Source organism: Chiloscyllium plagiosum, chromosome 13 (genome assembly GCF_004010195.1).
Source record: "Chiloscyllium plagiosum isolate BGI_BamShark_2017 chromosome 13, ASM401019v2, whole genome shotgun sequence".
Taxonomy (NCBI): domain Eukaryota; kingdom Metazoa; phylum Chordata; class Chondrichthyes; order Orectolobiformes; family Hemiscylliidae; genus Chiloscyllium; species Chiloscyllium plagiosum.
Genome location: NC_057722.1, coordinates 16735600 through 16762514, shown reverse-complemented (window position 1 = coordinate 16762514; position 26915 = coordinate 16735600). Strand labels below are relative to the sequence as shown.

Sequence of the window (26915 nt, the reverse complement as noted above, 5' to 3'; positions counted from 1 at the left end):
TTTAGATTAGAATCAATCTAAACATCATGGCATAGACAGAGAACACAGGGGGCCAACACCTTCAACATATTGTCCAGCTAACACCAATTGTTACAGTTAACCTGAGAATGCAACTTTTTAAAAAAAAATGTTTTGTGATTTACACATGAAAGAAGTGAAACTATCATGGTATTCGAACAGATGAAAGACTCACCAGACAATCAAGGTATTTTTCAATGTATAATTTCAGTTACATCACACTATAAACTTTTGCTATAAATTCTGTGCCTTACAATTGCATCCTCAACAACCACCTGATGAAGGAGCGGTGCTCCGAAAGCTAGTGTGCTTCTAATTAAGCCTGTTGGACTATAACCTGGTGTTATGTGATTTTTAACTTTATACCTCTTAAGCTTACATCTGAATCATTTATATAAATGATGAAAAGTAGTGGACACAGCACCGATCCTTGTGGCACTCCACTGGTCACAGGCCTCCAGATACTCATTTAGCATCTGCTCCATCTCCTCCGGCTCCACACAAAAACAACTTTCTACCACCACCCTCTGTCTTCTACCTTTTGAGCCAGTTCTTTATCCAAATGCTAGTTTGCCCTGCATTCCATGAGATCTAACGTTGCTAACCAATCTCCCTTGGGGAACCTTGTCAAATGCCATACTGATGTCCATACAAGTCATATCCACTGCCCTGCCCTCATCAATCCTCTTTATTACTTCAAAAAAACACAATCAAGTTTGTGAGACATGATTCCCCACACACTAATCAGTACTTGCCTTTACAAATTCATGTACATCCTGTCCCTCAGGATTCCTTCCAACAACTTGCCCATCACCAATGTTAGGCTCATTGGTCTATAGTTTCCTGGCTTGTCCTTATCACCCTTCTTAAACAGTGGCACCACGTTAGCCAACCTCAAGTCTTCTGGCAACTTACCTGTGACTATCGATGATACAAATATCTCAGCAAGAGGCCCAGCAATCACTTCCCTAGCTTCCCACAGAATTCTAGGGTACACTTGATCAGATCCTGGGCACTTACCCACTTTTGTGCATTTCAGGACATCCAGCACTTCCTCTTCTGTAATATGGATATTTTTCAAGATGTCACCATCTATTTCCGTACATTCTACATCTTCCATATCCTTTTCCTCAGTAAGCACTGATGCAAAATACTCATTTAGCATCTGCTCCATCTCCTCCGGCTCCACACAAAAGCCACCTTGCTGATCTTTGAGGGGCCCTATTCTGTCCCTAGTTACCCTTTTGTACTTAATGTATTTGTAAAAACCCTTTGGATTCTCCTTAATTCTATTTGCCAAAGCTATCTCATGTCTCCTTTTTGCCCTCCTGATTTCTCTCAAGTGTACTCCTGCCTTTACCCTCTTCAAAGGATTCACTTCATCTATCTGGTCTATATCTGACATATGCTTCCTTCTTTTTCTGAAGCAAACCCTTAATTTCTTTAGTCATCCAGCTATCAGCCGTCCCTTTACCTGCGAATATCTGCCCCCAATCAGCTTTTGAAAGTTCTTGCCTAATAGCCTTCTGCCAATTTAGAAGTTTAACTTTTAGATCCGGTCTATCCTTTTACATCACTATTTTAAAACTAATAGAATTATGGTTGCTGGCCCCAAAGTGCTCCCCAACTGACACCTCAGTCTCCTGCCCTGCCTTATTTGCACCTTCACTAGTAGGTGCATCCACATATTGAATCAGAAAATTCTGTTGTACACACTTAACAAGTTCCTCTCCATCTAAACCCTTAACACTGTGGTAGTCCCAGTCTATGTTTGGAAATTTAAAGTCGCCGACCATAACCACCCTATTATTCCTACTGAGATCTCCTTGCAAATTTGTTTCTCAATTTCCTGCTGACTATCAGGGGTCTATAATACAATCCCAATAAGATGATCATCCCTTTCGTATTTCTCAGTTCAACCCAAATAACTTCCCTGGATGTATTTCCAGGAATACCCTTCCTCAGCACAGCTGTAATGCTATCACTTATCAAAAACGCCCACTCCCCTTCCCCTCTTGCCTCCCTTTCTATCCTTCCTGTAGCATTTGTATCCTGGAACATTAAGCTGCCAATCCTGCCCATCCCTGAGCCACGTTTCTGTAATTGCTATGATATCCCAGTCCCATGTTCCTAACCATGCCCTGAGTTCATCTGCCTTCCCTGTTGGCCTCTTGCATTGAAATAAATGCAGTTTAATTTATCAGTCCTACCTTGTTCTTTGCTTTGTCCCTTCCTTCCCTGACTATTTGTTTGACTCACTTCTGTTCTCAACTGTACCAATCTCAGATTGATCTCTTTCCTCACTATCTCCCTGGGCTCCACCCCACCCCTCCACCTTATTAGGTTAAATCCTCCCGAGCAGCTCTAGCAAATCTCCCTGCCAGTATATTAGTCTCCTTCCAATTTAGGTGCGATTCGTCCTCCTTGCACAAGTTACATCTACCCCAGAAGAGATTTCAATGATCCAAAATTGTAAATCCTTCTCTCATACACCAGCTCCTCAGCCATGCATTCATCTGCTCTGTCCTCTTATTCCTACCCTCACTAACTCGTAGCACTGGGTGTAATCCAGATATTACTACTCTCAAGGACCTCCTTTTTAAATTCCTGCCTAATTCTCTCTTCTCCCTTCAGAATTTCCTCCTTTTCCCTTCCTATGTCATTGGTTCCAATGTGTACAATGACCTCCTGCTGGTCCCTCTCTCCTTTTCTTTGAGACCATTCTGCACCCTCTCTGAGGCATCCTTGATCCTGGTACCAGAGAAGCAACACACCATTCTGATTTTTCTCTACTGGCCACAGAAACGTCTGTCTGTGCCTCAGACTAGAGTCCCTTAACACAATTGATCTCTTGGAACCCGACATACCCCTCATTGCATTAGAACCAGTCTCAATACCAGAAACTTGGCTGTTTGTGCTATGTTCCCCTGAGAATCCATCACCCCCTACATTTTCCAAAACAGCATACTTGTTTGAAATGGGGATAGCTACAGAAGACTCCTGCACTACCTGCCTACCTCTCTTACCTTTCCTGGTGTTAACCCATCTTTGTGACTGTATCTGCAACTTTCCTCCCTTCCTATAACTGCCATCCATCACACCCCCTTGCTCTTGTAGATTCCTCATTGCCTCTAACTATCTCTCCCCACTGATCCATTTGATCTGATAGGATTCGCACCCAACAGCATTTATTGCAGATATAATCCTCAATATGTAAACATGTAAACTCTCCCTGAGCTCCCACATCTGACAAGAGCATATCACTGTACTAAAGGCCATTTTTGCTTCTTTCAATCTACAGACCCAGAAAATAGCACTGTATGTTTTCTTTTCTCTGCAAAACACTACTCTTGGCTAATTTAATACTTATGGCTTATATTTTTAATTATAAACAAAGAAAAAGTTCCTTTAAATAAAAATAAATTTATAAGTCTTCAGAATTTACGGCTACAGATTAGATATAGCGGTGCACTGAACAAAAGATATTTGGTGTCTTGATTATAATTATTTTGTTTTTGTAAAATAAAACTCATGAGGCTGGAGCTGAGGCCCTAACTCTCAAACTGAGGCTACCCTAACCTCCCATTCTCTCAACTAATACTGATCTACAAGTTTCTCTCTCATCTCCTGTTTCCTCCCTCACCATCTTGAAAACGATGCCTGGTGATAAAGCACATTGAAGAATCAAACGCTTACTGAGAACTCTCGAGTTTCCACAAAGTTCACTCCCGCTGAAGATACCAACCACCAATTAAACAACTGTGGTCTCCAGTCAAAATCTACCACCTCCAGGACTCGAACGACTTTTACATTTTGTAGCCTTTTTTTTTCCCTGCCTGTACCAAGCACTGCTTTTTATTTAACTTTTCATCTGTGTATCTATATGTGATGTGGTGTTTTATCATTTTTCTCATGGTTACAGTAACATTGAAATTACTTTGTTCAAAAAAACCTCTTGAAATTGGCCACTTAATTTTGACTCCTGTCCACCATTTTTCTCAAAACATGATGATTTCATGCTAAAAGAAATAAAATAAAAAGGATCTTTGTTGCAACCAACTGAGATGGGGGTTAAAAAAACAAGGGAGCTAAGTTACCCTTCTTTCACCTGATCCTAACAGGTTGTATGAACTAATTTGTAATTTTCAAAATTTACTTTAGTTCCAGTTTTCTGTCCCAATATTTATGCTTTGGGATTAATCCTACTTCCAGAACATAAAGAAATGATTCCTCCTTTCTAGCAAACAGCAAATTTTTTGAGAGTACAGAACAAAAACAAATACAGAAAAAAAAAGAAAAAACAACAGCTACTTTTGCTTCCCTCCCTTTCCAAGACCAAAAGAAATCTGGGTTACTAAGAAGCTTTCCAATAATTGAAAATTAATTAGCTCCTTTGTCTACTGGGACTGGTACATGTACTGACAAATGTAGCTGCATTCTTAATCAGCTTCAGCCATTTTGCATAATCTTTTGATTGACTGAAATTTTGAACTTCCAATGTTTCCTTTCACGCGGAGGTTTCCACAGGACAATTCCATAATGCTTCATTGCGTCACTATAAGTTTGAAGAGACCACTGAAGCAAATATTGCAATTACTTTGTTTTCCCTTTTTAGTAAATTGACCAAGTAACTATAGTCAGTGAATGTTAGCAATCTATTCATTTCGGGAGAATCTCATAGCTGGCCTCAATTTGACACTCACTACACATCAAGACTTGGACCCTTTCAGCTACTTTGTAGATGTGAGGAGTGACTGACCTGTTTAGTATTCACTGTGGCTTAGTAGTTGCCATTTTAAGTTAAGTCCCACTCCAGAGATTTCAGTTCAGAGACAAAGTTCCACATTGACATTGCAATATACTAGCAAGGGAGTGGTGCATTGCAGGAAGCAAAGTCTTGTGGTGAGTTATTATGCCGGGTTAGGTGTTAAGGAGCCTGATGGCTTGGGGGAAGAAACTGTTGCACAGTCTGATCATGAGAGACTGAATGCTTCGGTATCTTCTGCCAGATGGCAGGAGTGAGAAGAGTTTGAGTGAGGGGTGTCTGGGTCTTTCACAATGCTCGTAGCCTTTCAGATGCAGCGTGTGGAGTAAATGCTGTAATGAAGGGAAAAGAAACTCTGATGATCTCCTCAGCTGTCCTCCCTATCCGTTATAGGGTCTTATCATCTGAGACGGTGCAATTCCCAAACCAGACAGTGATGCAGCAGCTCAGGTTACTCTCAATGAACCCTCTGTGGAATGTGGTGAGGGTGGGAGGTGGGCTTTCCTCCGCCTGCACAGAAAGTAAAGACATTACTGGGCTTTCTTGGCTATGGAACTCATGTTGAGGGTCCAGGTGAGATTCTCTGCCAGGTGTACGCCAAGAAATTTAGTGCTCTTCACAATCTCCACAGGGGAGTTGTCGATGTCTACCGGAGAGTGAATGCTTCGTACCTTCTTGAAGTCAACAACTATTTCTTTCGTCTGGTCCATGTTCAGAGACCGGTTGTTGGCTCTGTACCAGGGACAATACAAAGGCACAAACCACTAACAAGGAGAGTATTGTATTCATCTGGATTCATATGTCACAAATCAGTGTTGTCTGGCCCATTGTTACAAAATATTGTCTTATTTTCAGTTAATTAAGTAGCACTTATTTTTACCATGTATTCAGTGAGACCATTCCCATTTTTACTCACAGAATAGAAGGGAGGTGATGAGCTAGTAATATTATTACTGGACTGTTAATCCAGAAACCCAAGTATTGTTTTGGGGACCTGGGTTCAAATCCAGCCCCAGAAAGATGGTGGAATTTGAATTCAACTAAAATCTGGAATTAAGAGTCTAATGACGACCATGAATCCGTTATCAAGTGATGGAAAAGTCTGATGTCCTTTAGGGAAGGAAACTGCCATCCTTACCTGGCCTACATGTGACTCCAGACCCACAGCAATGTGGTTGACTTTTAACTGCCCTGTGCACAATAACTGATGGCATAGTCAGCAAAGCCACCATCTATGAATTGAATTTTAAAAAATACACTTAGTTGTCTAACCCAAGAGTTCAAAAAAACAATTTTTGTTTAATCCAAACTGTTGATTGACGTTATCTAAGTGGCATCTTGCACAGGCCTATAGAGTGACTACACCCTTTTTTCTCATCAATCTCCATCTTCAATCATATAGCAAGTACCATCAGGTCAGAATCTTTGTGCAACTTGTGTCAAAAGCACAATAATTTAGCGCTAAACTGTTATATGTCTCGCGCTGTGTGCTGCTGCCTAGCTTCCTGAATGGGGAGCGGACTTAGCAAGTGCTCGCTGTGTTAATACCATTGAACGGGGTGGGGGGAGGGGTGGAGAGGCTTTAGCATTGCTGCAGGTCCCTTACACACAAGTGTGTGTCTGCTCAGAAACAAACCTTGAGACAGAGAGTGGGAGCAAGGCAGGCAGAACGAGGAAAAAGGAAACTTCAGAAAACTCCAAGCCCCAGAGGAGAGGCATTGAATCAATTAACTGACTAGTCAATTATCTGAGCAAAATAGTGCCCATCCAGCTTGTTCTGTAATAAGAGAAAGATTAGCATAGGAATGCAGAGTTTTAAAAGTCCAGAATGAGAATAAAAAGTCTTGAAAGTACTCAAGTTATAGTCCTTTTCCAACGTGAGTCTATGCCCGCTGGGCTTCAGAAAATGAAGCCATGTTGCTCCATGCACTGGCCTCCATCCAGACCTTTCTCAGCTCCCATCTCTGGGATCTGGCCATGACTCGTCTGCCTTCATCCCATCTCCATTCTCCAGGTAGGTTAGAGTAGTTTACGTCAAAAGTTGGGGTGGTAGCCGGGGTGAAGAAGAGAAACTGCTGCAAAGAGCAACAAAAAGAAAGGAAAAGGAACTGGCGAGCAGAGGAGCTCCGGCTGGAGCATCTTAGTCTGCTGCCATCTTGTATCATAGTGCCATTATGTGACTTGATAGAAAAAAGGTTTCAGGCTTCATCTTACTGTGGCCATTTGCAGCATGACATGCTGAGGGAATCTCACAATCATTTATAATGACTTGCTCAGTACTATGCAAGACTTGGCAATGCCTGTGGTTGCAGTACTTGTGAATACCAGGAGTTGTAATAAATGTCTGTTGAATCTTTCTGTACAGTGTTACTCATGTATAATTCTTATATTACGGGAGGTAATTCAAGTTTTGCCGTATTGATTCAAATACACTGCTTGATATTTTAAAAAAGCCCTTCATTGCATCTACAAGAGATAGTGAGGGCAGAATCAATCATTACTCTTTTACTTTCTGTCTCCAAAGGGAGCATGAAAGTAGGTGAGCAGACTACTTCAATATATATAAAAAAAGCTTTTGCTATATTCAGTCTCCAAGTTCAAAGGCAACATGCTTGGCTTGCTTCCACTGAAGGCTATTGTTGCAGTGGATCTCCAGACATTGTGAAGATAAATAATCATTTACTGAGTAGGCATCAAAGGTTGACAAGTGCAGCAGCAGTTACATAATAGTATTGAGCTGCCACTGCAGTTTTCAATCTTAGCTTCCCCCTTCAGCATCCAAAGCTAAAGTACAATTCCAACAATGTTCCCCTTTTGCTTTGTCTAATTTCAATAAGTCAGAAACAGAGACTGTCTGACAGTAAGACAATTAAGCAGCAGGGGGTTGGAGGAAATGTCTGGATTTGAATTGTTCAGTGTTACTTATAAACAAAGTCTAACAGCACATATTGACTTTTGAGTGTACTGAATGAAGAAACTTGTCTTTTTACTGCTTCTCATTTCAAGCAGTCTAAAAAATATTAAAAGCCAATCATTAAGTATCTCAATGTCTGTTACCATCCATACTATTACTGCACACTGGTAAGAATGATCTGAGTTCACCATACTCCAAAGTTAAGAACCAGTGAACCCATTTCTGCACAGACTTTTAATGAAGCTGTCAGCTGTGGCTCAGTTGGTTGTGCTCTTGCCTTTTGAGTTGGAGGGTCCAAAGCCAATTGAGGCTGATGTTCCAGTGCAGTGTTGTGGCTGTATGGTCAGAGGTGCTGTCCTTCAGCTAATAAAAGCCCTACACAGTCATTTCTGCTATAACACGTTAGTTCTGTTCTCGTGCAACCCCGTGTTATGAGAAAATCATGTAATACAGCACCATTTAAACTAATAAGCCATGATCTCATTATAACCAATACGCTTTTAAAGCTCATGCTTTAGAAACAGTGTCCCGAATTCATCAATCGTGTTATAGTGAATTTGCATTAACATTACACACGTTATAGTAGAACGACCTGTACTTTCTTTCAGGTGGAAGTAAAAATTCTCCTGGAACCGTTTTGAAGAAGAGCAGTCAGTTTAGCAATATTTATCCCTTAAATTAACATCGTAAAAACAAATGATGAAATTGCAGTTTGTGGCAGTTTGTTGTGCATCCTGCTGTACACAGTAGCTTTTCAAAAGTGCAAGATAAATGCAAGTCATTTTAGTTTTCTCAATGCCTTCATTTTTCAGATGTCTGCTGCAGTTGCACTCTATAGATCTGCTCTTCCTGAATTTAGTACATATTTAGATATATGGCAAGTGGCTGGTTAGATGTTTAGTACGACAAAGGACCTTGCATTTCTTTCCTCCTCATTCATGGCTGTGTTGGACAAACGGATAAGGTTCAGACAAGTGCTAAATTTTGTCAATATACAAGACCTTGCTAATGTCTTAGTTAGAATATTGCTGCTTCAATCCCTTAATATCTTGGGGGTATTAAAATTTTGAAAAGCATGTGGAAGATGGTGACAAGGTTAAATTCCTGTTTAATATCCTTTACTTGCCCAGATAGACTCAAGTTTAGTTGCTATACTGCAAAAAAGTGTGGACATAGGCTGTTTTGATTATAAAATAGTGAAAGATTGAAATTGTGTTCACTTAGATTGGACTTTGTAATGATGTGGGAAAAGCTAGATAGTTAAGTAATCTTTACCTTGTAATTCTTCGGAGTCATTGAACCTGAAACATTGACTCTGCTTTCTCTCCACTGATCCTACGAGACCTGCTGAGTTTCACCAGCAATTTCTGTTTTTGTGGCTGAAAACGCTCTTTTGTGATGCTAGGACCTCTGGTGGGGGCAGAGATGGAATACTCATTCGACAGTTTTGGTTAAAAGTAATTGTAAATACTTCAGCTTAGTCTTTTTGCATTGAAGTACTGGGTCCCTCTGTTTTTGAGGATGGGAATATATGTAGAGCCTCCTCATTCAGCAAGCTATTTAATTGTCCACCATCAATCATGTCAAGATGTGACAAGACTCCAGAGATTAGATGCAAGCCATTGTTTGTAGCATTTCTCAACTGTGTCTATCACTTGTTGTTCATGAATAATCTTTTTGCAGCATTAAGGTTAATGCCTCTTACAGATATGCCTGGTGCTGTCCCTGGCATGTTCTCCTGCATTCTTCATTGACCAAGGTTAATCCCCTGGTTTGGTGGCAATGAAAGAGTGGCGGGGTGGGTGGGGACGGCGGGTGGGTGGTTTGTAGAATATGTCAGGTCACAAAGTTGCAGATTGTATACAAATCTGCTGCAGATGGTGCATGGTGCATCATTCTTAAGCAGCTCAATCTGTTGAAGTCTATCCTGTTTAGCATGGTCATAGTGTCACACAATATGTGTTGCGAAGAAATTTCCGGGAAGCTAGGGAAGAGATTGCTGGGTCCCTTGCTGAGATATTTGTATCATCAACAGCCACGGGTGAGGTACCAAAAGACTGGAAGTTGGCTGATGCGGTGGCATTATTTAAGAAAGGCTGTAAGGAAAAGCCAGGGAACTATACATCGATGAGCCTTACATCAATGGTGGGAAAGGTGATGAAGGGTATTCTGAAGGATAAGATTTACATGCATTTGGAGAGGTGATGACTAATTAGGGATAATCAACATTGGGTTTTGTATGGGAAATTGTGTCTCACTAGCTTGATTGAGTTTTTTGAAGAGGTGACAAAGTAGACTGATGAAGGCAGAATGGTAAATGCTGTCTATATGGACTTCAGCAAAGCTATTGGAAAGGTTCCACACGGTATATTGCTTTGTAAGGCTAGATCACTTGCATGGTTCTCTGCTTTTCATCATTTAAATAAATGATTAAATGTGAATATAGGGGGTATGGTTAGTAAATCGCCAAGAAGTGACAGGTGAAGTTTGATTTAGATAAATGTGAGGTGTTGCATTTTGGTAAGGCAGACCAGGACAGGACTTAGACACTTAATGGTAGACCCTGGGGAGAGTTGAAGAACAGAGACCTAGGGGTGCGGGTACATAGTTCCTTGAAAATGGAATCGCAGGTAGACAGAATGGTGAAAAAGGTATTTGGCACAGTTGCTTTCATTGGTCAGAACTTTGAATATAGGCATTGGGATGTTGAGTTGCTCCTGTACAGTACATTGGTGAGGCTGCTTTTGGTTTACTGCATACAGTTCTGGTCACCCTTTTATAGGAAAGATGTCATTAACGTGAGAGAGTGCAGAAAAGATTTACAAGGATGTTGCCGGGACTGGACAGTTTGAGCTATAGGGAGAGACTGATGCATCTGCAGTTAGCAGATTGGTGTGAATGTGTTCAAGTAAGTTTTTTTTATACTTTTGTATTTTTTTGTTCATTCCTTCACCACCACCACCTGTAGACGTGGTCAAGAAACTGTGTCCTTTAGGTCTAACAGCTCAATGTGTGGTGCTTCTGTACTCTTGCCACTTGGAGTGCCTCCTCCACGTGATGATTAACATAGAGGAGTGTCGAGTGTTCATCAGGGGGTGGATGGTACAGGATAATCAGTAGGAGGCTTCCTTGCCCTTGTTTGACTTTGATACCTTTGGATATCATAGGGTACAAAGTCAATGTTGAGGACTTCCAGAGCAACTCCCTCTTGACTGTATACCACTGTGCTGCCACTTCTGTTGGGTTGGTCCTGCCAGTAGGACAGGACATATTCAGATTTGGCGATGGTAGCGTCTGGGACATTGCCTGTAAGTGAGTTTTGAGAAGATTTGTAGCTCAGGTTGAGATTCTGGATGTGGGTTTGTTCGCTGAGCTAGAAGGTCCATTTTCCGATGTTTCGTCCCCATACTGAGTAACATCATCAGTGAGTCTCCGGATGAAGCATTGGTGGTATGGTCCACTTTCTATTTATGTGTTTATGTTTCCTTGGGTTGGTGACATCATTACCTGTGGTGACATCACTTCCTATTCTTTTCCTTATTGTGTGGTAAATGGGATCCAAGTCAATGTGTTTGTTGATAGAGTTCCAGTTGGAAGGTCATGCTTCTAGGAATTCTTGTATATGTCTCTGTTTGACTTGTCCTAGGATGGATGTGGTAAAAACAATGACTGCAGATGCTGGAAACCAGATTCTGGATCAGTGGTGCTGGAAGAGATGTGTTGTCTCAGTTGAAGTGGTGTCCTTCCTCATTTGTATGTAAGGATAAGTGTGAGAGTTGCTCATGTCGTTTTGTGGCTAGTTGATGTTCATGTATCCTGATGGCTATTTTTCTGCCTGTTGTCCAATGTAGTGTTTGTTATAGTTCTTGTAAATTGTAAATAACAACAAGAAAAACTAATGTCATTTACAAAATAACTTGCAAGAACTGTAACAGCACATCTATCCTGGGACAGGCTAAGCAAAGACATGCCAGAAATTCCTAGAGGCCTGGCAATCCAACCACAACGCCATAAACAAACACATAGATCTAGATACCATCTATCAACCCCTCAGAAAATGAACAGGAAATGACATCACCACAAACCCCAGGAACCCCATCCAGGACAAACACATAAATAGAAAGCAGGAAACAACAGCTTCGCTTCACTTGAAGGTCGCCACTGAGGATGTTACCTAGCCAGGTAATGAAACATCTGGATATCAAACCTACAGCTCAGTGAGCAAACCGACACCCTAAACAGTTCTCCCAACTTTAGCACTAGCCCTCAGATGTTAGTAAGGAGGGCTTTGCAGGGTTGACCGGGCCATGTTTCCTGTTTCTGATGTCAAATGGTCCATCTAGTTTCTGTCTGTTTTGTTTTGAAACTTTCTAGCAATTGTTACAACTGAGTGCCTTGCTAGGCTATTTCAGAGAGAAGTTACAAGTCAACCACATTACATAGACAATCGAAGAGTATAGCACAGGAATTGGTCCTTCGGCTCACCGTATCCATATGGCCATGATACCATTCTGAAATAATCCCACTTGCCTGCACATAGTCCGTATCCTGCTATTCCCTGACAGTTCTTATGTCTGCCTAATTCCCTCTTGAACATAGATATCATATCTGCTTCTATCATGTCCTCTGGCAGCGTGTGTTCTAGGCACGGACCACCCTCAGTGTGTAAAAGACAAACTTGCCCTGTTTGTCTCCTTTAAAAATTTCCCCTCCCACCTTAAACCTATGTCTCCCAGTATTTGACATTTCCACCCTGGGAAAAAGACTCTCTAACCATCCACCCATCCATGTCTCTCATAATTTAATATCCTTTTATCAGATCACCCCTCAGCCTCTGACCCGTTAGTGAAAATAGTCCAAGTTTATCCAACCTTTCCTTATAGCTAATACATTCCAATCCAGGCAGCATCCTGATAAGTATCTCTTACATCCCTCCAAAGCTTCCGTATCCTTCCTATGGTGCAGTGACCAGAATTGTACACAGATACCACAAATGTGACATCATTAAATATTTACACACCAGCAACATGACTTGTACTTGGTGTGTCAACCAATGAAGGAAGATTGCCATATGCTGCCTTGACCAACTTATCCACTTCTGCTGCTGCTTTCAGGGAACTGTCAACTTGCAGCCCAGGATCTCCCATCAGAAAAACTCTCCTCTACAACTATCCTCCATCTTCTATGGGCCAAGCCAATTTTGTATCCAGTTTACCAATTCACCATGGATCCCATATGACTTCATCTTCTGGACCACCCTATCATAAGGCGCTTTGTCAAATCCTTTTAGTAATGTCTGTGTAGACAACATCCTTTGTCCTGCCTTTATCAATTATCTTTGTCACTTCCTTGAAAAACTTAATTAAATTTGTGAGACAAGATCTCCAGCAACCTCCCAACACAGCAATGCTGACTATTCCTAATACGTCTGTTCCTTTCCAAGTAAATCCTGTCATTAAGAATCTTTTCCAATAATAGTGGGCGGCACGATGGCACAGTGGTTAGCACTGCTGCTTCACAGCGCCAGAGACCCGGGTTCAATTCCCGCCTCAGGCGACTGACTGTGTAGAGTTTGCACATTCTCCCCATGTCTGCATGGGTTTCCTCCGGGTGCTCCGGTTTCCTCCCACAGTCCAAAGATGTGCAGGTCAGGTGAATTGGCCATGATAAATTGTCCGTAGTGTTAGGTAAGGGGTAAATGTAGGGGTATGGGTGGTTTGCGCTTCGGCGGGTCGGTGTGGACTTGTTGGGCCGAAGGGCTTGTTTCCACACTGTAAAGTAATCTAATCTAATCTAATTTCCCTACCAGTGAAATAAGGCTCACTGGCCTACAATTTCCTGAAGTACCTCTGTTGTCCTTCTTAAACAAAGGAACAACATTGCCTTTTCTCCAGCATACTGGGATCTTGTCCCTGTCTAAAGAGGATGCAAAGATCTCTGTCAAGGCTCCAGCAGTGTTCTCTCTCACCTCCCTCAGCGTCCTAGGATAGATCTGATCAGGCCCTGGGACTTATCTACTCTAATGTTTTTAAAGACACCCAACACCATCATCTTTTTAATGGTGTAATGCCCTGGAACATCAACATACCTCTCCTTAATCATACCATCATCAATGTCCTCCTTGGTTAAAAGAACGTGAAGTACTCATTCAGGACCCCACCCACTTACTCTAGCTTCATGCATAAATTCCTGTCTTTGTCCTTGAGTAAACCGACCCTTTCCTGAGCTACCTTTCTGCTCCTAATATAACATAAAAATTTTTGGGATTCTCCTTAATCCTACTTGCCAGAGACATGTTATGGCTCCTTAAATTCCTCCTAATTCTTTGTTGCCTGCTTCCTTTGGTGTGGATCTGGAGTAACATTTAGGCGAGACCAGGTAGCAACAGCATGTTCCTTCCTTAAAGGACAGGAATATTTGTCTTTTTCTCTGACAATGCTTTCACAGTCATGTTTTAATTCCAATGATATTCTTTATTATATTGAAATTTCTTGGATTCAAACTCCTACAAAAATTACCTGGGTCTCTGGATTTCTAGTCTAATAGTAATATGACCAGACCATCATGTCCCACTTTGTGTTTGCGTAATTTTATGGCTCCCTTTTCTTTCCTCCCTTTTCATGGCTTAACACATTCTTCTTCTGTTTATAAAATGGACAAATATTAAGATTGCAGCCTAAGCTTAAGATTTCAGTGATATTTAGAATGGAACTTTGCCTAAGTGTTGTAACTGAGGTTTTAGTTGCTTGACACTTGCCTTTTCCTGGGCTCGTGGCATCCATGACATGAGTTTTATGGTTGTGAATATGCTCGAGTGAGCACTGAAATCTCCTCAAATATTCTTCAGCTACTAGGAGGACTTCTTTGGGGCTAACACAAATTGTAATCAACATGGGTCCAGTTTCAATCTATATTTTTAAACAATATGAGGGATCTGTCTGTTACTACTGACAGTTCCCAATGTCCTGTCATACCATGTTTAAAAAAAAAACTTGCATTGTTGAGAAGTTGTGTTTTATTTGTTAGATTAATCATAGCCAACCACAGTGTATGTTCAGCACTTTCATTTCTGTGCTGGAGTATGTCTTAATTCTGTCCTTGAACTATGCATCGGCATTCCTGAGAGAATATTTAGTCCTGCTTCACTTGTAATGCAATTTTTAAAAAGATCTGTTACCAATAGCTTCTCCGCAGGACTCCTAATAGGTCTGTAGATCATTCCCTGCTGCAGACAAGCCATGGGCGATACTATTGTTTTAAAATAATGGTTGTGCCACCGTGTGTCTGTAGATATATCTCATTTGACACGTTAGGATTCAAAAAAACAGCATTTCTTCCTAATGTAGTCAAGATTCACAAAACCTGGAACCATAAATCAACTCCCACTTACTAGACTCAGTAAAGAATGAATGAATCTTTGCGACTATCTATCTTGACAAGAACAGGTATAAATGTACCTTGGATAATAGTGAAAAACGAGTAGCATTGTAACATCTGCCAACTGAACCCCCATCCAATAATCAATGCAAATGATTTCATTAGAATGGAATATCAAGTTTGGCATGGAGCAGGAGATTAATGCGAAACTGCCTCTTTAGCATTATTGCCCAACTAAATATGTGGCCATCACTGTGTAACCTTAACCCTGTGTAACGTAAAAAGGATCAGCTCTTCGGAAAAAGAAATAAATAAGTCTAAAACGGGACTTTGTACAGCCGGATTTATGGTAGTGATTGCCCTATTAAAGATGTCATTAAATTTGCATACCACCAACCATGATGAATACCTGTGTCACAGAGTACTAAGCATGACAATAGGTAAACTGGTTTGCCTGTATTAATATTGTCATAGTGGCAGTCCTGAAAAAATGCAATTGGAAGGTCACTATGGTTCTGGTTTTAAGTAATAATGTATCTCTGTCATAGTTTGAAGAGACATGTTGAATTGAACTCAATGTGGAATCAGAACCATCCTTGATAATGCTGTTAATATCAAAATCAACGTTTATGAAACCATCTAATTTTATTTGCTTATAATCCAGACTTCGCAATGTTGATTAAATTAATAGCATTTAAAATTGACCCAAAAATCTCTGAATCTATTAATTCCTGGCATTCATTTGCTAATTAAATATTTTTTCACTTTCTGGTTTCATAAAGACATTGTTAAAGAAAATCTTAAGTCATGATTTTACATCCAATGGCTGTTTGCTGTAACATTCAGCACGAGTGTGACCTTGGCATTAAGAATGAACATTAAAACCAGTGCATTCAGTCTTACTGAAGAAATATATGCATCATTTACATCAGATGTTACCATAAATCTCCTTGAAGGCATTTTCCAGCTGCTTCTAAGCGGGATCTGGGAGGAAGGAGTAAAAATGCAGATGTTTTCAAAATGAAACTAACACTTAAAGTTTTGTACATTTAGAAATCGGCTTGCTCTGTTGTACATGTCTTGCATGAAGTACTGAGAGCGCATTTTGTTCACAAGAAATGCACATCCTTATTTAATAACTGTAGGAAACTGTCTTGTGTAAGCTTAAAATCATGCTATCAACCTTCTACAAAGAAAAAAATGATTTTTAAATGTTATCTTTATAATTTGTAGAATCTTCATGTAAGTGCTATGTGATATGTTGATTCTCTGAGTCCGCTAGTTATCATTCTGGGCTTGTGGAACTAAGTTGTAGGTTAGATTCAGGAGATGGCCATTCTTGTGTCCTTGCTCCTGTCCTTGGTGCAATGTTTGATTCTGAATTTTACCACCAACACCCCCACTCCACTCCCTTCTAGTTCCAAGTAAAAGAACATTTCTGCTAAAGCATTTGGTGTAGTTTTCTGCTAAGAAGCTTTTGGGATTGCAGTAGTCTGACAGGAAGGCAAGAAAACATAGGAGAATCCCTCAAATTAAAATAAAAATAACTCTAAAATGTAAGTCACTGTTGAAGATCATCCTTGAAGTTTATTTACAACAGCACCAGCCTGGTGTTAGGGACTTTAATAAAATCATAATTGTAGGGTCTGCAGTGAAAGCATGAGTGTGCCTCTCTTACTGTGTGTGGGGTGTTTGTCAGAGCATTTCCCTGCAGCTAATTTTTGCACAACAAAGAGATGCAAGCTGCTTCTTTGTTGTTGTTGAGACATTCTTGTGTTTTTATAAAAGTCATAGTCTTTTGATGTAACAAATGCTCTGATCGGATAAAAATATTCAGGATTTGTTTGCAAAGTATCATTAGCACTGCTCATGCTTGATGCAGGGGCTTTTAAACAAACTATTTCAGCATTTTCTCTGAAATATCCCATTGAGTCATGACAATGACAGTATTCATAACTATTTGCTTTCATATGTCACAGATTAATGGAGGCAATGCTTGTGTTGTTGGCTTTTTCTTAATATACTTTTAAAAAAATCATTCTTGGGATTTTGGGGTCTCTGGCTAAGCCAGCATTCCTAATTGTGGAGAAAGTGAGGACTGCAGATGCTGGAGATCAGAGCTTAAAAATGTGTTGCTGGAAAAGCGCAGCAGGTTCAAGCAGCATCCAAGGAGAAGGAGAATCGACGTTTCGGGCATATATTTCTTCAGTAAGACTGAATGCACTGGTTTTAATGTTCATTCTTAATGCCAAGGTCACACTCGTGCTGAATGTTACAGCAGACACCCATTGGATGTAAAATCATGACTTAAAGATTTTCTTTAACAATGTCTTTATGAAACCAGAAAGTGAAAAAATATTTCATTATCAAATGAATACCAGGAGTTAATAGATTCAGAGATTTTTGGGTCAACCTTAAATGCTATTAATTTAATCAACATTGCGAAGTCTGGATTATAAGCAAATAAAATTAGATGGTAGAGTCAACCACATTGCTGCGGGTCTAGAGTCACCTGTTAACTGGACCAGATAAATAAGTCCTCTTCCCTAACGGACATTAATGAACCAAATGGATTTTTCCTGACAGTCAACAGTGATTCACCATTGGACTCATAATTCCAGATTTTTATTGAATTCAAATTCAACATCGAGATTTGAAATTGGGTCCCTTGAGCATTACAGTATCTGGGTCTCAGGGTAAATGGAGCCAGAGTCATGCAGCACAGGAATAGACCCTTCGGCCCAACTCCTCTGCACTGACTAGATCGCCCAATGTGACCTAGTCACGTTTGCCAGCATTTGGCATATGTTCTTCTAAACTCTTCCTATTCATATATTCATCCAGATGCCTTTTAAATGTTGTAATTGCACCAGCCTCTGCCATCTCTGGCAGCTCATTTCATGCACACAGCACTCTCTGTATGAAAAAAGTTACCCATAAGCTACTTTCTGGAATCTTTCCCCTCTCACCTTAAACCAATGCCTTCTAGTTTTGGACACCCCCATCCAAGGAAAAAGGCCAGACTAGCTGTGCTCCTCCATGATTTATCTCGAGATAATACCACTGGCCTTCACTTCTCATACACTATTTCAAAGCTGCTGGTCAGCTGTTCTAGTTGCATCTGTGTGTACTCTGCAACGTAGAATAGTGCATTGGCCAGAGCTCGACACTCCAGTCTGTCTCTAGCCCTTTACTAATTGTTCTTAATTTAAGAACAAAAATCTTAATTCCAAGAAGAATTCTTGTTTTTAGGAAAAAAATTAATTAACACTAATAATCCTCAGTACTTACTTACCAAGCACAATTCTCACTCGCCAAAATCTCCAGAGTAATGTATTAATCATGTATTTTCTTAAAATAGCTGCTAGCAATTTGACAGGTGAAGGGAAATTTCTACCAAATCGGCCCACATTTCAGAAGGTAATAAATTGCTGTCAGCTTTGAGCAGTGAGAGCACACAGTCCATACTAAGTTGATATTCTATGCTTCAAGGTCACATTATTGATGCTAAATAAATGACTGGTGTGTGTGGACAGTCTCAACGTCATTTTGGAATTGATTTTTCTTGAAAGAAGATTTGTAACCTCCAAATCCTTTCCTGGATATTGTCAACTGTTCAGTTGAATGGTTTCAATGGAATAATTGAATGTTTCCACCATAGCCAAGGAATTTGGTGGCCACCTAATCTGACCAGAAATCAAAATAGGGTCAAAAGAGAGTCTCAACAAAGGGAAGGATTATTTTTTACAAATAGATCATGTCAGTGAAAGAATAACTGTATGCAGGCAATTTAAAAATAAAACTGCTGAAAACGCCTTCCAGAATAAATTCCGGAATACCAATAAAATGCACTTGTAAACCAGATAGCAGAAATATCCCATGAGGTTTTAAAGTGACATTAGGTCAGGTGACTAATAACTTGATGGATGAGGTCAATTTCAAAGAGCACCTTAAAGGGGGAGGTGAGAAGGAGAGGTCTGGGAAAGAAATTTTAGGGTTTTGGGCTTAGAGATGGAGAAAAGGCAGCATTGGTGGAGAGGTGAGCAGGTAGGTAAGAGACTGAAGGGAGACAGGAGGTTGGATTTGGGGTATACAGATTTTTTAAATACTGCTGGGGCTAAATGAGGTTACAGAGATAGTTGGGCCATGACCATGGAGGAATCTGAACACAAGGAATGAGAATATACACTTTCCAAAATTCTAAAAACACAGACACAACTTGAGGTTTGTCTTACCTCATCCCTTTTCAAAATAATATAGTACATGACTCATGCAGTAATTATAGTGCGAGTTTGCAGAACGTGTGAATTAGCTTCTGGGTTCAGGAAGAAAGTAGAAGAGTTTTAGAAAAGGTCTAAATGCACATAAGCCCATAATATTTGAAGGGTAAAAGAAAACTTAACATTTCAGATAGACTTTGTTTGAAATTGGGCATAAAAAGATGCCTTTAAATTAAAAAGTGAGGAGCCGAATAGTTAACGAACTCAATGAGTCTTATCTGTGACAGGAATTAGCATCAAATTGTTCTCTTCCCCAGCTACCCCATCCAGTTGTTCTCTTCCTCAGCCACCTCCATCCAGTTGTTCTCTTCCCAGCTACCCCATCCAGTTGTTCTCTTCCCCAGCCACCCCCATCCTGTTGTTCTCTTCCCCAGCCACCCCCATCCAATTGTTCTGTCCGAGTAGGTGGCCAGCCTTTCTTTTCGTTACAATTCTGATGAGGTCTCGACATGGTAGTAGTGAGAGGTTTGTCCTTTTGTGAGTGATCATCAACAGACTTTATTGCTTGAAAATAGATGTAATAATCAGACTTAATTGTTTCTGCATTCAGGTGCCTGATTCTATAAAGAGCATTGCTTCCACAATCATTTTACTGAATCTATGCCAGAAACCGCCTAGATGTGGAAGGCTTTTTAGTTGTAATGGGATATGGTTGTATTTGCATTGCTGGGATGAGAATAATTGGAAACATGTTGAAAAGCATGTGCATGTGATTGAAATGTGTGTGCTAATGCTGGATATTTTTATGTGGTGCATAGGTCCAGCAGTAAAACCAATGCCAGCATTACATTGTTACAGTCGTGTTCTTTGGCATCTGTCTTTAAGCAGTCAGAATTGCCCTTTAAGCATGAACAATTGGGTTATCCTTTATATCAAAGTTATGGAGGATTTCCAAACTCCAAGTCAGGCAATCATTTGTATTTCAATGCAACATGTAGTGATTTCAGGCAATATTCTGATTATTTATTCACCTCTACCACAATCCTAACCACAAAGACTAGCTTGAATTTGGTTTACATTGTCATGGTTGACCTACATAAAGATTCATTAGTTAAGGTAAAACATAAATATATCTATTATAGTTGAAATGGGTCAAGCTAGCATCTATTGCACAGACTTCCTATAAAGTACCAAATAAATATTTTGCTTTGTCAGAAATATTTCACTAACAAGTTAGTGGTGTGTTGAAAAATATAAAGGATTCTGTATACTTGGTTGGCATTTGTGGTACTAACAGATCTTATCGCTGTGCTTTCTTGATTGCAGTGGGAAGAAATCAGTGTTATGGATGAGAGGAACACTCCAATGCGAACGTACCAAGTCTGTAATGTCATGGAAGCCTATCAGAACAATTGGCTGCGGACTAGTTGGATTCCCCGGGATGGAGCCCATCGTATTTATATTGAGATCAAATTTACGCTCAGAGACTGCAACAGTCTGCCAGGTGTCCCAGGAACATGCAAGGAGACCTTTAACATCTATTATTATGAGTCTAACAACAACAACTTGTGGTATATTAAGGAGACTCAGTACATAAAGATTGACACGATTGCTGCTGATGAGAGTTTCACCCAGGTGGATGTTGGAGATAGGGTGATGAAATTAAACACTGAGGTACGAGATATTGGATCCCTGACAAAGAAAGGCTTTTACCTTGCCTTTCAGGATGTGGGGGCCTGCATCGCTTTGGTATCAGTGCGGGTCTACTACAAAAAGTGCCCATTAACGATTCGTAACCTGGCAGAGTTTCCTGACAAGGTGACTGAGGGAGACTCCTCCTTGGTGGAGGTCCGAGGCTCCTGTGTGAATAATTCTGAGGAGTACGATGTACCTAAGATGCACTGCAGTGCCGATGGAGGATGGTTGGTGCCTATTGGACGATGTGTCTGCAAACCAGGATATGAGGAAAAGAAAGATACCTGCCAGCGTAAGTACCTTTGTTTCTAATTTGGTTGGTGTGTCAATACAACAGGCACAATCTGCCCCAGACAGACAGAGTGCTTGTTTCTGCAACTGTTTCTTGTGTCTTGGCGAGTTAACTGTGGTAGAGGCGTTATAAAGATGTGAGCTATATATGGCAACATAAATGTAAAACTTTGACAAGTTTGTACATTACGAGATGGTAAAAATGCATTGAAATGTTACTTTAAAAAAAAGAGCTACAGGATCACTCCATCCTGGAAGATGAGTGGATTTTGTTTTCCAATGCAGCTGCAAAGATGAACATTTTGAATATGCAACTTAATTTTGGTTTTCAAAAGATTGAAGTTCTGAACAAAAGGAATATTACTATTTCTTCAACTCCTCCTACGTTACTAATATTAATGCCACTACTACTTGATCAAGTTTAAGGAAATCCTTTCAACGTGATGCTCTTTTTTGAGCATTAATTCAAGCGTATTGCAACGGTTAAAAGATTACTTTTGAGATGACACTTGACCACAATCCATCCAATTCCTCCATGATTTTAGTTTTCACCCCCCTCACAAGCTGTTTAAAGTATCAAATGATTTATCGCCAAACTTAACTAAAAAATACAACTTCCTCTGATCAGATGCCTTTCCAGAAATCAAGCCGTTTTAATAAAAGATAGCACATCTAGTAAGGGGGAAGATGCCAGAGTGCTTGAAGTAATATTTTGAAACTCAGCTGTATAAGAGGTATTGAACAACTCCAGAATCTGGGATTAGTAGTGGTTAATGGTCTTAGTCACACATGCATGATGTCTCTTTCAGAAGTGCAAACTGTGTGTGATTTCTCATCCCCAGCTGCTGCTGCATATATTCAATCTAAACCTGCTCTTGCAGATTTGTGATTATGCCTGAAAACAGTTTGTCAAGTGAGGAGACATTGTTTTAGCGTCCATTGCCCTTTGCTTAACAAACTGGGGTGAAACTGAACTATTCTCTGCATGCATAAACAAGTTCTGAGACTTAGAGAGAGACACAAAAATGTAGTGTCTCCATGCCCCCTCTGCGTATACCTTGCATTATAACAAAAGTGGTAGATTCCCAGTCTCTATATTTGTGCCAGAGGAAGAATATTCTTTAAAATTTTCCACCTCCCCAATATTGCTTGACCAACAGCTTAAATCACAGCTTAATTATTAATTCATGTAATCATTGGCCTCTGGTCTGATACTGAGGATGAGGGATCATGAGATCAAAAGCAGACCATTTATTCCCTTAAGACTCTTCCACCATTCAGTTCAATCTTGGCTGATCTCAGATGTCAATAATACATTCCTATTCTGCTCCTTTAATAATTATTTTCCAATCCTCAACCACAAAACAGTTCCATTAGTAAACAATATGGAGTAAAGAATTGAAGAATAATTATTAATGGAACTGAGGGAGAAGAAATTATCTTGGAAAGCACGACAGAATAATCTTGAGAAACTGCCAAGCCTTTTTGAAACTTACCCCACCAAGTCTGCATACTTTGGATCAAAATCAATTCAAAATATTGAATTCAAACATTACAGCATTACTACCCACAGTTTGTCATTTTATCACTTTATATCATGCATGAAGAATATCTGTATCTTATTATTTGGCAAACGTGACATTTTGAGAATCAATGTAAATAAAAGTCAATAATTTCTTCAGATAATGTCACGAGTTTTCTTTGGTTGTAGCAGTTCTATGAAGCAAAGCAGTATTAGGTATCCTTCAGATATGTAGCAGCACAAACACCTTTCTCCTGTGTGCCAAGTAGGCCTCAGGATGACATTTAAACAGTGACAGGATTCACAGATGATGTGTTCATTTAAATGAACCTGCTGCAGAGGTTCCTTGCCTGTCACTATAAGGAGGGCCCTAATAAGGCACATAACAAGAGAGTGGATTTTGTCTGTTACATGACAAGAGTGAAAGGGCCCTTACAGTTTTCTAAATCTTCGTTGGACATATGACAAAGCACATTGTAAGGACAGCAGTTGGATTAAGTGTGACTAAAATTGCAATTAATTAACTTGCCCAAAAACTATGTGTATTTCTGAATCTGGAATTAAAAGTAAATCCTACATTTGAGCAAAATGAGAGAAACATCTGGAAAAGATACTTGAATTGTAATCATGTTCATTGTAGGAATTAATATTATTTGTAATAATAATGACTTTCTAAAAATAGTATCTAAAAAAAGAAAAATCTGCAGGACAATGGATAAAGAGAAGAGTAGACTTGGAAAATGAAAGTTATTTGTGACAGTATAAAGGAAATAATGTATATAAGATGATTTTATAGAAATAACAATAATAGGATCACCAGGCAAGGTAAACTAAGATTTTCTAGATGAAAATACAACAGAAGCTAATTAGAACAAATAAAAGTAATTATTTTGAATTAATTAAGAATTGCACCAGGCAATAACTTTCAGCCAGTTATTTATTCTTATTAATGATCTGGTTAGCTGCACCAGCAACTGATAACTAGAGTTTCATTGTGCTGATGTCATCACTGATAAGGCATAGGACAAATCTATCTGATTTTAAAAAGCAAATCTTCAAAGGCTTATCTAAACCACTTCAACTGGGAGTCAGCAAAGACCTCTGTGTTAAAGAAAGATTAAACAATTTAAAATTCAACTTTGAATTCGTCACCCAGTCTGCCATCTGAAAGCCATCTCAACCAGCTCTTGCCAGGTTTGATGCTCAGGAAGAGGCCCCCTCTGCCCTCCCTGGAATATCCTAGTGGTGTTCTCTCTGTCTCCCCCAAATGTAGTTAGAATTGGTCATTATTGACTACTCATTGTTGCCAGGGTGGGTAACAGCTTGCATATGCTTGTCCACCTCCAGCAAGATTTCCTGGAGTCAGGAAGGTGTCAGTCTGAACCTGATGCTGACTTTTTCGATTCTCCTACCAGTCCTGCCTCAAAAATTGGCCTTCGAGGGTCTAACAAGATTCTATTTTAAGTGTTGGATTCCATCAGGTACCCAGTTTGAATGTGTTAACCTTTTCATGAAGAGGTCGGTTTTTTAGGTTTTAGAGAGAGATTCTTCGAAGCGTGGACTTTTCAAATGCAAGCTCTTGTTGTCTTTTGAACACATGCTGGGGATGTTTCAGTCAGTGACTTAAGGTCATTGAAGATTGGATGATTGAGGTGATTGTTGTCCTGCAGATTACGCAACTCTAATGGATCAGTTCCTGTCACTGTATATCATTGATGTTTGTGAAGTGATTTATGCATTAGAACACTCACGTTGTACCATATTGAAATCACTGAAGGCATGAATGGAGACAGCTTTCTTCTCAAAGAGAATTTAGGGTGGTCAAAAATTCAATCAAAAATTAGTAGTAATTCACACAACTAAAAAGAGAATAGGAATCAGTATTGTATATACAGTTTGTTTTCTTGTAATAAAATTGAGAAAATCTTTGGAAAAGCTGTTGGTTGAAGCTCTGAATTCCACTGAGTAGATTATACACATGAATAGGAAACAAGGCCTCTGGTAAATGAGATGAGGTTGCACTTAATTGTGAATTAAACCCAAGTGAATTACTTTTGTGATGAGCAGTGATATAGAGTGTTGATCAAAAACTATGCATGAATGATTTGCACAGTCAATTATTTTGTCATATTTGAAATGCCTGTGTGTAAGAGAACTGACAATTTTGTCCTCTGGAGCTGTGTCTTTAGTTAGTCACACTCCTTATTTTCCCGCCTGAGGGACAACACATTGTATTGTCACTGAATGTACAGTTGAGTTCAACAGCTGAGCTGTCCCTACACTGTGGCACTATTTTCATTCCTGGGTCAGGTGCACAGAGGTGGGAGAAGCTTTCAAATACTCCACCTTCAGACCCATGTTTTATCTGTGGGGTGTGGACCAGATTGGGAAGGTATGAGGAGATTGCTAATTTCTGAGGCAGGCTGGGTGGAAATGAGAGAATGTTGAGTTGTGGGTGTGGAACGTAGGACTTTGGGCATCATGTGACTTGTTTTTGCCACAATGGGCCACTGTGGTCATTTTTAATGGTCCTATCATTGAAGTTTGCAAAACACAAAACACATCATTCAACCCATTTGGTTAGCAGTTGTGTTTATGATCCACACAGTCCTCTTTTCATCTTCACCTGATGTCATTGATATAACTTTCTATTTCTCTAACCCTCAAATCCAGCTTCCCTTTAAGTCCATCTTTAGCTAGGATTAGCTAAACTTAATACAGGCCTGAGATCAAACTGTGAACTTCCCTGCATACCCTGGTAAAGTTGATGAGTGGCTGACACAAATGGAACAGGGAAGTCTCAGGGTTTATTCCAGCATTTTGGGATAGGGAGCTGCAAAATGAGCCGTCCTCCACTAGTGAGCCTAGCTGGGAAACACACGAGCATGTCTAGTGAGCGCAAGGTCACTTGAAATGCTGCCCATAGTACCACTGTGTACCACTAGATAAATAATCTTGTAGATGATGAACAATCTGCAGCCAAAACCCAAGTATAAGTTAATGCCTTCAAGGAAGGAAAAGGTAGTAATGGTAATAATAATGACGTCCAGTCCTATGCTGGTTCTTGAAGCTGAAGAAATGAAACAGCTTTCCAATAGTAATGACTTGGAGATGCCACTGTTGGACTGGTGTGGACAAAGTTAAATATCACACAACACCAGGTTATAGTCCAACAGTTTAATTGGAAGCACTAGCTTTCTGAGCTTTGCTCCTTCATCACCTGATGAAGCATCAGCGCTCCGAAAGCTAGTGCTTCCAATTAAACTGTTGGATTATAACCTGATGTTGTGTGATATTCAACTTTCCAATAGTGATGTACCCTTCTGATTTATTAATCACAACTCAATAATAATGCAAACGTTTTGACTGTTTTCAACTTTAACAGGATCTAAGGTTTAGCTGCCAATAAACTGAATTCAGATTACATGAATCAACGCACTAAAAAAGCCCAAAGCTGTCTGCTGGTCACGTGAGGATTTAATATATTCTAATTTATGGCTCAGGCTTCATTGTAACTATTTATTTGCATCTAATTATAGAGAAAGCTGAAGTACTTCCAATAGAGAAACTAACTATTCCAGTTTGAGTTAACTAACTAGGGAACTGGCTTGAACTGAACAAAATAAAATGAACCTCAAATGATGTCTTGGATAAGCTGCATCTTCCTTCATTTAAACTTCTGGAGTACAAGCAACATCATTTGTGGCCATTGCCCCAGCATCCAAATCCTTGCCACAAATTTAATTCCACTTCCCTATTTTTCTATTCAAATTGACTTGTTTTCAGCTTCATTGTTTCATTCAAGATAAATGTGAGGTGCTGCATTTTGGAAAAACAAATCTTAGCAAGACTTATACACTTAATGGTAAGGTCCGAGGGAGTGTTGCTGAACAAAGAGACCTTGGAGTGCAGGTTTATAGCTCCTTGAAAGTGGAGTCGCAGGTAGATAGGATAGTGAAGAAGGCATTTGGTATGCTTTCCTTTTATTGGTCAGAGTATTGAGTACAGGAGTTGGGAGGTCATGTTGCGGCTGTACAGGACATTGATTAGGCCACTATTGGAATATTGCGTGCAATTCTGGTCTCCTTCCTATCAGAAAGATGTTGTGAAACT

At 39.9% G+C, this 26915-nt stretch overlaps 1 protein-coding gene across 4 annotated transcripts in view; it reads left to right on the top strand.

Moving 5' to 3' along the window:
• epha4b (eph receptor A4b) overlaps positions 1-26915 on the top strand; it is a 341474-nt gene that overhangs the window by 29624 nt on the left and 284935 nt on the right. For all 4 annotated transcript variants that reach the window (XM_043701928.1, XM_043701927.1, XM_043701926.1 and 1 more), the window contains one exon: positions 20621-21281. In XM_043701928.1, coding sequence (XP_043557863.1) covers positions 20621-21281 — 661 coding nt within the window. The remainder of the gene's footprint in view (positions 1-20620; positions 21282-26915) is intronic.